The 11,550-nt window shown below is 42.7% G+C and overlaps 1 protein-coding gene across 1 annotated transcript in view; it reads left to right on the plus strand.

The window, feature by feature from the left end:
* The first annotated feature begins 252 nt into the window (after positions 1 to 252).
* Positions 253 to 11,550, plus strand: part of spns2 (SPNS lysolipid transporter 2, sphingosine-1-phosphate) — a 72,707-nt gene continuing 61,409 nt past the window's right edge. The window contains exon 1 of the mRNA XM_080436636.1: positions 253 to 672. Coding sequence (XP_080292762.1) covers positions 441 to 672 — 232 coding nt within the window. The 5' untranslated portion in view covers positions 253 to 440. The remainder of the gene's footprint in view (positions 673 to 11,550) is intronic.

Genomic DNA, 11,550 nt, shown 5'->3' on the forward strand with positions numbered 1-11,550 from the left:
GGCCAGCTCCATCATTCTATACTGAACATCAGGTACCAGCTCCATCATTCTTTACTGAACATCAGGTACCAGCTCCATCATTCTGTACTGAACATCAGGTGCCAGGCCAGCTCCATCATTCTGTACTGAACATCAGGTGCCCAGCTCCATCATTCGTCGCAGGACTCCAGGGGGCGGGGTTCTTTACAGCCAGGTCACGCCCCCCTGCACTAGCTCTTCATGGCCCTTAGAAAAAACTAAGGAGCGCAAAAGCCAGTCACAGAATATCATCCAGGGGCGAGTGAGTGGCGGGCGCATAGACACTTATGACAACATCATCCACGCGATTCTTTCTTTTTTAAAACCATTCATCACTGCTGGGCATTTTCTTCCGATTTCCCAGCTTTATTCCTCCACGGTGTGTCTCGTTCTCGTTTGAGCTGGATCTTTCGTGCCAGAAGATGTGTGTGGAGAGCGATGGATGCGAGATCGAGGACTGCAGCAGTTCGGATGTGGTCCAGACACTGTCGGGCAGCATGAGTCCCGCACTGAAACCCAACCCGGACCTTCACCCATGCAAGCCCGGCCACAAATTCCGTGCCGCGCTGCTCAGCTGCCGTTCTCCCACCGCTGCAGCCGGGATCCTCAGCTTTGGGAATGTGCTCAATTACATGGATAGATACACTGTAGCTGGTAAGACACCACCACTCATTTGTCATTTCCTTTATGTATGTGCAATATTTTTGATGGCTCTTTATTTCTAGGGCCACTTCAGGGAACAGATAGTAATCTGGATTTCCATATTTTGTATTTCTATTTCTATTTCTAGAAATAAAGAGCCATCAAAACTATGGAAATCCAGATTTCCCCCTGGAAATCCAGATTACTGTCTGTCTGTTCCCTGAATTTTGTAATCAGGATTTCCAGGTGCGGGTTAAAGATATTTCCCGACATATCCTGATATTCTAGAATAGATCCATCCTGTCACCACTCACACCAGCGCACCTTAACTGTGAGACAAATCAGACAATGGGTTTTGCCCACGCGCATGGACTTGAGCAGTGGGCATGAGCGTTTTATCTGTTTTTCCTTGACATGATTACAGGCTATTGTTTGTAACAATAGCCTAAGTGATTGGATCAAATATAGGACTTCCTCAGTAGGCTATATCACAGGAAAATAATGAGCAGTCACCTATAGCCTAATTGTAAATCAATTACTCTAAACGTGGAGGTGTCACTGAACCTGGCCGCCTACACTTTGTGTAGCCTATATATGTATATGTATATATATGTGATGATATTGCCCTCAGGTCGCCTGTCATATATTCTGATTGTTCCAATTGCTTCAATATTTTAGACACTTTGAATGAGCGTAGGCTACCTACCGATCATTGGCTAAACAGCCCATGCTGTTGCGATGCAGATTTTAATGCAATATCTAATACCTACGATTCAGTGCGGTATGCAGGCATGTCACTCTGTACCATTCTAGTGAAATGTCTGTATTGTAGCGAGCGAGTGCTTTACAGTATTTTTTTGTTTCCTCACGAGCGAAAATAGCCTACCCTATACGTTAATGTTAATTTACCACAACTTCAAGGCAATCCAATCTGCATTTTTAAAAATAAATTGAGTGAACTTGTTAGGGCTCATAGCTAGCCTACTTAATTTGAAGAAGGCCTGTGTGTAGGCCTAACTTGCCATTTTATATAGCTGTATAGCTATAGCCTAGTCATTCTGAAACATGCTTTAATTACATTATAATTCAATATTCAAGTCAATAATTAATTTATTTGAGTGTCAAAATATTTAATAGGGTAGTTCCTCATGTCTTTTTGCTTAGCATGTTATTGTTTTTTTGTATCCATTAGTAGTTGATCTATGCATCATTCCTTATGCAGGGATTATGTAAACCTTTATAATGCAGTTGTTCACTCAAAATCTGTTTATCGCCATTCAATTCCCCTATTAGACTACTTTTAGTCATTGCCTACAGTATATTGTGGTTAAGATTAGCGCTATCATGAGCCAGACTTTGGACTCTGGCAAGAAATGGGTTAAACATACTGCAGCAGCATCCAGATCAGAGAGGAGTCTGTTTATGGCGAGAGCATGCTGTAAGGAAAGGGATGCTGAAGTGTATGGTGTCATTCTATCATCTCCTACAACTGGTTTTGTACACTTTTGCCTACAAACCTAAGCTGACGTTTAAACTTGGACCATAATCTGGCATCTCATAAATTGATGAATTCTTGTCATACTTCCACTACGTTGCAAGTGAAAGAATGCATGGGCACGGCTTAATTAATGCCTCCCAGGCTTCGGGTCCTGTTTGTCAGCAGTCATAGAGTTCAGCAGCTACACATCTTCGGGCATTTGACTGATGATCTCTTGGGATGGCTGAGGTTTTCAGCTGCTGAAACAAAATCCATGCTGAGTATGTGTTGACGTACAGTAGCATATCTTATCTCAATCTCACCATCTTCAAGTGCCACTTAGTCACACATAAAATATCTTGAAATGCCACATTCTTATATCATGGATCCAACAGATGAACCAACCAGACCTGCTCACATTCCCAACACCTTCCTATCCCTTTTAACAGAGAAAACCCCTCATTAGTGAGCTGAAAACCTATTTGGCTTTGAGGCTCATTCCCCTAATATCGCGTAGTAGTGTCTGTGTCATTGTTGAGCAGATTAATTTCAAGTGAGCACATCTTTGTGTGATTGTGTGTGTGTGTGTGTGTGTGTGTGTGTGTGTGTGTGTGTGTGTGTGTGTGTGTGTGTGTGTGTGTGTGTGTGTGTGTGTGATACGAAGGAGCATGATAGAGCGGAGGAGTAGCGTGAGGGGAGGAGGAAGGGGTTGATTGATGGGGGAGATTGCAGCAGTCTTGGTAAACCCTCATAGGGAGAGTGCATGCATGGGGGTTCCCTCCACGGCACCTGCATGCTCAACTGATGCATTATTTATGTATGGACACCATGTGCAGTTGACCGTCACGCAGATTGACAGGCAAAAAAACAAAAAACAGACACACAGCCCACAGTGAAACAACACGACTAATACAGTGTCTCTCTCTCTCTCCTTGCCTGCTGTATGTATGTACTATATTGGGATGGTAATTTGGTGCTGGGGCAGCACATCTGTGTTCATAGTGGGAAGTGTTTTTGTGGGGGCGGGTGGGGGGGAGGTGTTATAATGAATGGGTCACTGCCGGCTTCGTAGTGCCTCCTCTTTCCTCTTCCACGACCACCATAGCCTCTGTTGTATCCACGTGCATGGTCCCTCCCTGACCTGTCTCGGTAAGAACAAGCATGATGGATCTGTACAGAACACAAAGGGGCTGATGAGGCATGTGATAGGGCCAATTTGTCACTTTTGTGGTCCCTCCCTTCCTCTTCATCCACTTCGCTTTGTTTTTTCTCTTACAACCATCTGAAATGGCAGGTACTCAAAGCACATCTCAGCTGATAGATCCTAATTGTGAGCATGAGCACATGGGCGCGCGCGCACACACACACACACACACACACACACACACACACACACACACACACACACACACACACACACACACACACACACACACACACACACACACACACACACACACAAAAGAAGAGGTGAGAGGGAGTTGGGAGGGGCTGATTGCGGCAGTGGCAGGCAGGAAAGTGGACACAGAATAGAATGCACGTTCCGTTGAGCCATAGCGTTACCGTGGCGCTCCATCAAAAGGTCCTTGTACCAGCAGCTATTATTGTAGTGTGTGGATCACTAAAGCATTGTTGTCGCACAGACAGAGGGCCATGCCGTTCCACACACCAGTGCTATTCTGTTCTGCAACAATGATGGGAAAATTGCACACATTGTGCGCATGCGCTCACACACACACACACACACACACACACACACACACACACACACACACACACACACACACACACACACACACACACACACACACACACACACACACACACACACAGCATACATATTCTCTTTCTTTTACGCAACCACACACAAGCAGGCACACACACAGTCAGTACAAAGTCAGATAAAAAGAAGCAGATTGCATTTTATAAACCACTGCTTGCCTTATCCAAGATGATGGTTAGAACCACAAAAGTCTCTGTGCCTTTTGTTGAAGGTTGTTTGGTTCTGGATTTGATAGATTTACAGCCAATATACTTTATACAAGACTTAAATATCTGAGTGGTGTGGCCACTATATGAGGAGTTGAAACAAAGGAATAAAATGAGATAGTTTACAGATCTGACCATACTGTAGCGTTAGCATGAACAAAACTGAAGTCATTATTCATTCATTTAAAATCATTAAAAAAGACAAGGGAAAATTACACCTACCGTAGTTTTTCTATACAAATATCATGTTTGTCAAAATTCCAAACTGTGTGTTTTCTCGCCCCCAGTAGAAATGTAATTGGCTCTAATGGCCGCAAGTTATAATACATGTATGGAGCTTTTCCATATGTTACATATTTAGACCAGTTGGTTTAGATTCAAGACCAAAAATGAGCTTTCTGTTTTCTGTTAAGCCCTGACGTCTTCCTAATGCTAGTAAGTTTATGTGGCTTCTGTTGCTGAGAGCAGTGGTCCACAAACAGTCATAATTTCTGCAACCACCACTTTCCACACGGTGGACTTGGTAAACAGACGTGGTGGGCTGTCTTTTTTTAGTCACACATGCAGCGGCCTGACCCAGGTGTGGACAAGCACAAAGGACACTACTGTTGCGTTTTTTGGTACTGTAGGTGCTGAAGAAATGGAGGGTTCCAAGTGACAGAGGTTAATGTTAAACATGGTGGGGGGAGATTTTAGACTCAGCTGTTTATGCAGCGGGTGGGCTTCATGTGAGCTTCTTACCCTGAAGAATCCGAGCTTGAGTGGTGCTTCAGAAGCCTGTATAGTTGTTTTACGACCGTCTATGAAGCAGTAAAGGGAGAAAGGAGGAGGGTCTGGGTGGAATGATGCTGCATGTCCTTTTGAATCATCACAGATGATGTTCTGTCTGCTCTCTTTTTTTTTACGGCATTTAGAAGAGCTGTATGGAGGGGGGGGGGGGAATTAGTGAGAACCACGCAAAATCCTGAGCGTCAATTTAACTTGACGAGAGAAAATATGAGAGAAAATATGGACCTGCAAGGGTCTACATTTCCTGAGCAGCTCCTTCAGAGCCTGGATGATTGGAGTGGAAGTGTGAGCGATCTGATGAGTTACGATGCTCAGCCCGGGTCACTTTGTCTGGATTTTATGTCCACAGATGCATTCGTTTAAACCTGCAGTCACTTACTGTGACGAAGATACTAAGATTTAAAGGTATTGGGGCAAAGAGACACCAGCTTTAATTTAATTTGCTGTGGCTTGGAAACCTACTGTAAAATCCTAGTGGTGCTCTACCAGTTGTCCCACTGCAGACAGTCCAAGCCTCCCAACAGCTTATGATAAGGAGGGGATTAAGTGTTTCAAGCGAATATGAGGGTATGCTGGACAGACAGTCAGCACTTAAAGTTATTTGTGTGTTAGTCAACACTGATCTGTATCGACCCCAGTCAGTCACCCAACCTCGTGGACCCCCGGACACCCCCCATCCTGTATAGGGGTACATTGGAGGGGTACTTACTCCAGCCTAATCTTGGTATATTCTGAACATAGTGTTAGGGAGCAGCAGATTAATGTTTCTTGCTGGGCAATCTAAAGCTTCCAAGGACTTCATGTCTCAGTCAAGCTGTTAATTAGGGGCCTGTGGCGTGCTGGTGACTAATCCAGATATTTACAGGAACACCCCTAAAATATGCACATGTCCCCTCTGGACAAGTGGAGTTCCCTCATGTGTGAGCACAGGCTGTTTCGCATAGACCCAGATGACCGTGTGTGCCGTAATAATCCTCTTAAAGGCAAGCTCTTTGTGTGCTGGAAGAAAGATGTATCTATTGTATATTCTGGTGATCCATCCAGTCTGACGGGCTGTGTTAGATTTTTACCTTCATTTCCCTGCGGCTAATTATTATTTCTTGGGGCTTTGCACAACACTGTTTGCAGACTTGTATTGTATTTAAGAGCACAATGTAGATTTTTCTTCTTAACCTCAGCTTTTGTTTTACATTTCAAGATAGGGCAACAGATAAGGGATAACTTTAGACATGTATATTTAGTAGTTCATATCTACACAACAGTATCAGATGCTTAAAAAATATATATATATGGAAATTTACTTGAGAAAATGAGAAAAGTTTTCCTTAACTGCTGAAAAAGCAGCTTTCCTATAAAGTATCATGACAGCACAAGTGTACTTAGTTGGTACAAGGCTTGTATGATGATGTACATTGTAATGTTTCACTTTCAAAACCAGCTATAATTGCAATTATCTGCAATTCACAAATTAAGTATGCTTTTATTGCAGAGCTTGGGTGGAATTCTTTCAGTCCTGACATTACAAAATGTTATCTACTGGATGATTTCTGAATGTGGGGGCAAGTGGATTTAGCTGTTCAAACACCAATTTGCAAAATTAATATAATATATTTATTGTACATGAATGCAATATTATAACAGTTATAATTATATTATTTGAATTTCCAGTGTTTAACATTTTCTGTTGCTCTGGTCTTTCAGTAGTCACAGCTCATTATTTTCTTTGGATGGTGCTCACAACACAGTAAAGCCAACCAATATATTCCTAGAGAGTTTAGGAAGGGGGAGGATGGAAAATGGTAAGGAGGTGTCTGTCAGGAACATTAAGGGGTATGGTTCAAATCCTATACAGATACGAAAGTAAATAATGAAGTCAGAGCATGACAACTGGTTGTTGAAACTGTTGTCTGTGAAGCTTGACATTTTTGGCTGTGGGTGGAAATGAGCTGGTGCATACTTTCCCCTGAGTAACAGAGAAGCCTACTGTACAGAAGGTGTTAAATGGAAGTAAGGATAATTTATGCAGGAATTGTCTTGTCAGTTGTCACTCATCACGTAACATGTGAGAAAGGTTTCAGTCTCTTTAGGGTTTGACTGTTGGTTATTTCACACTTCTGTCTGCTCTGTATCTCGTTTTATGGTACTCACATTAAAGGTCTCAGAAGTATTGAAGAGATTCAAAGGGTTCCACCCATTTAGTTTATAGGATTGTATTTTTCTTGCCATGCGTTTTCCATTTGATGTACAACTGCTTCGTATCAGTCAAATATGTTACGCTGTGCACTTCCATTTGTCTACATTGTAACTAACTATGTTATTACAGAATGTATCTCTCCTTTTAGGACAGTGAGATATTGCCTCAATATCCAAGTGTATCCAACAAATACATGAGATCCTGTCCTTTTCCTAGAATGGTTTTCCACAGATATCACAGTAATCTCTTCGGGCCCATATCCTTGCGTGCCGTTTCCATTGCTGTGGGAAAACAGTCAGTGTGTTCTTTAGTCTCCAATTTAGCCGACATCTGTAATAGTAACCAGCGAGTGGAATTAGACATAGCCTCTTCCTTTTGGCAGCACAAACCCTTTCATGTGGGCACCCCATATTTTGCTAGCAAGGCGACATACTTCCCCTACAGCCACTGTTACCCCATGACCCTGGTTGCATAAGCATGACCTCATGTCTCCAGTGTTGGCCACTAAAGCCTAGGTTATATCATCGTATGACTGTGTCGCTCACCCAAAAGATCAGATTTTCGAGCTACGTGGTCATACGATGAAGAATAAATTAGCCGTGTGGGGTGACTCTATATGGCTATAATTTTGTATTTTGTTTGCTGCCATTCCTTGTAATCACAACTATGAAGCCAATGCACGTGACTTGTCCCATCATTTGGCTTCCAGTGGGTGTGCAGAGGAAACATGAAAAAGACAACAGTGCTTACTCATGCCCACTGTTGATCTTTGACATGAGAAGCCTGATAATCAGTGACCTCCCCTTTGTCATTAGTGGTCACCTTTGAGCGTGTTCAAACAGTCGTGAGTAAAGGAACACAGTGTGGACATAAGGAGAGGGAGGCAGTATTTTCTTTGGTGTCGTCTCCTGTACTTCCACAGTTTGCTTTGGGATTAAAGCCTTGAGATAAATGGAGGTCTGCTAGGCGTTTTAAAGTACTTTGGAGTGACAACGAGATGAAGCAGGGGGGGGGCTTTCCCAGCAGTCAGTGGTCTTCCATAACAAACATGAAATGTGCTGTAAGCCTTTTCATTGGTAACACAGAACGCATTGAGACATAATATATTTGTGTAACCACTTTACCTTGCATCCCTATTTTGGGCAAGGAAAATAAATAAATTAATCCTATTTTCCCCTCAACATATTCAAAAATAGCAAAAATAGGCGAAAAACAAGCTCACAACGCGTGAGTGCGCTTTTCACTATGTACCATATTATGACAAAGTATATAGGCTTTAAGTGGCTAATGTGACTAATGCTGTGGGGCAAGAAATGTCTTACAAGAACATCTATATATAAAAATTCTATCACTTTGAATTAATGCTGCTAACTACAGTATGCAAGGAGGCTACAGCTATGGTGGTTTCAAAGTGACATGGGAGGTGTGTTACACTAATACCCCGTCTTCCCTTAGGAGTTTCTGTCACCATCAGTATGACTGTGAGAAACCTATTTAAATGCTCTATATTTCCCTGTCCTCGTTTCTCTGTCCTCCAGCCAGCCCTCTCAGACCCAGACTTTCTGCACAAATGTGACATTACCCACATCCATTTGAACACACTCAGTGACACGTCCTCTCACATACATATCCACAACACCAGAGGTGAAATACAAATGTTTTAGCTGAGGCCACTGACATATGCAGCGGAGAAAGGCATGTTGCAAGAACAGCATGCACCCATAACGCTGCATATAGGATATAGGACCTTTGAACATGTTACAGTTGATGAGACACAATTTCCCCAGACACAGCGAGATTGGATTTTTTTCGCCAACAGATTAGCAAGTTATTCCTGGGAGGGTTGGAATCCAGTATTGATTGATCCCCTTGAAGCAAACGTCACACCCACTGTTTGTGCCATCGAAAACAGACCTGCTTCCTCTGACCTACCGCTAACAGCAATATTAGCTCTCAGCCCCAGAAAAGTCTGCGCAGCCGCTAGAATAATATTTGCAGTGTTTATTTACGGCAGCCCCATATTTGCTAGCCCTTCCCTCTAGAAGAAAATGTAATCTTTTTCCCTCCAGTTTTACATGTGATAGAATAAATAGTCTGACTATAGTAAGGGATTATGTATTAGGTTTATCCGGGATGAGGTTTGTGTGTGTGTCTGTCTGTGTGTGTGTGTGTGTGTGTGTGTGTGTGTGTGTGTGTGTGTGTGTGTGTGTGTGTGTGTGTGTGTGTGTGTGTGTGTGTGTGTGGGTGGGTGGGTGGGTGGGTGGGTGGGTGTGTGGGTGGGTGGGTGGGTCCATGCATACTGCATGCTTGTGTCTGTGACTAGTGCATTCCCTCGCAGGTTTCATCTGTTTTATTTCATTTGAGAATACAGTAGCTGTCATGACTATAAGTTTTCATTACTGGGACGGTGGGACCAGTGGGACGGGTTGCTTGTTGCAAGCTGCACTGTGTTGCAATTTGTGAGAGCAATAGAAGTGGAATGAACACACTGACCCATGTCAAGGTCAGTGTGATCTTTCTGTTAATGTCCCAGGTCAGAGGTGATGATGACACAAATGGAATTCCTGTGTCATGAGGAAGCAGTCAGTGACAGGGATGGGGCAGTAATGTACACACTCACCTGTATATGTACAGCAGGACGTCTGCACTCGTCTGGACTCAATAACACTAATACATTTATATCCCACGGTGCATGTCTGCGGTTCTGAGAGTGGAGGTTGCGTTCTAGGTGTTTATTTCAGCGGTGGGTTTCCACACTACAATGGGTGGTTACACCTCAGCTCCCAGCAGGGTGGATTATTGCACAGCATCCTTATGATTCCTCAGTCACACAAATGTCTGCCGGTCCATGTTTAAATGCATATGCCCAAGGCCGCATGATCACACGCCACTTAAATGGTGGATGGTGCATGCACAGAATAGCATCCTCTGCAGTTTATATGTATCGTGCCGTAGGTATATGTGCTGATGTCCTACTAAAACTGGTCTGGAATGGGGTGGACACCACAGAGGAATGAGGTAGATGCTTTGTTTTCATTTAGTTTCCCCATGCATTCAAGCAACACCAACATCAGACAACATCCTTGATCTAGATATGATATTTCCTAAAGCAAGTTATCTAGCCGTGGTGGAAACGAGACTAGATAAGAACTAAAACTGTGCCTGAACTCATTTTGCATGCTCAATACATTTATTTCTATCTGTGACCTACAAGGGAACTGAAATGGCCCCAGAGATCATTGTTCTGAAGTTTATACAATAGGACCCACAGTGTGAACAGAGGAAGTTGTTGCATGAGTTGAGTGAAGCCCAGTTAAGACAGATGTTCTAAGCAGCTATTGCAAAGTCCTTTATTTTGAACATGCAGGTAAAAATAATAATAATAATAATAATAATAATAATAATAACAACAACACAATAAATGGCATATAAAAGACAATATAAACAACAAAATGTGATCATTGATAATACTTGAACAAAAAACAAAAAGGAGTAGGAAGAAGTAAAGAATTATTTATGATCTATCCAGTGAGATTAGATAAGAAATAACACTGTGCTTGAACTAATTTCGCATGCACAAGATATCCCCTATATATACTGTATATATATGGTCCCAGAGATCATTTTACAGACATTGGGACACATTCAGGTTTCCTCCAAGTGTGAAACAGAGGAAGAAATTAAATGCATGTCTAATTCATGAAAAGATGAAAGATGAGCCCCAGAGCATTAGCACAACTGTCCCCTCTTGCCAAGGCTGAAATAGAGTTAAAGGGATAGCTCAGCCCCAAAATGTCATTTTTTCTATCAATTAGTCACCCCATGTTTTTGTCGCATTTCTAAGCCAATAATTTGATGACCGGCAGCGGTTCCGGTAGTGTTTATAGTTACTGTGGGATTGATCGCTGCATGAGTTGAATGAAGCCCATTTAAGATGTTCTCATTAGCTATTGCATAGACCTTTGTGTCATGAATCATGATTATTGCCTGATCTATCCAGTCAGTTGGGATTAACTCCAATATCTCTGCAGAGACGTCGTCACCGTTGGGTCAAAACTGCTGTTGAATTTTATGGCAACGGTGTAGTGGCCTCCTGTGCCAAATTGGCAAGTTGATTGTAGAACAGTGGTCCATGCCACTGAAGAAAGTTATCATCCATAAGGAACCAACTGTGCCCCTGTGTGTCCCTGCTTCCCCCAGTTTATGGTGTGTAACGGTTGCAGTTAGCTTGACAGACCAGGCTTTTGATGTTAAATTGAGCCTAAAACACAAGTCTTGACCAATTTACTTCTCTGCTATCAGGCTCAGGTCACATTTGAAACTACATTTCGTTCTACTGTGAGCAGGGAGGAACAACAAGGCTCTTTGAATGCTTGTGGAGGGCCTATTGTTCTGCTGTAGTGCATTGTTTTCAGAGGAGAGACAGGTGTCTGGTATATAG

The sequence above is a fragment of the Gymnoscopelus braueri genome, assembly GCF_963280865.1.
Source record: "Gymnoscopelus braueri genome assembly, chromosome: 8".
In the NCBI taxonomy this organism is placed as follows: domain Eukaryota; kingdom Metazoa; phylum Chordata; class Actinopteri; order Myctophiformes; family Myctophidae; genus Gymnoscopelus; species Gymnoscopelus braueri.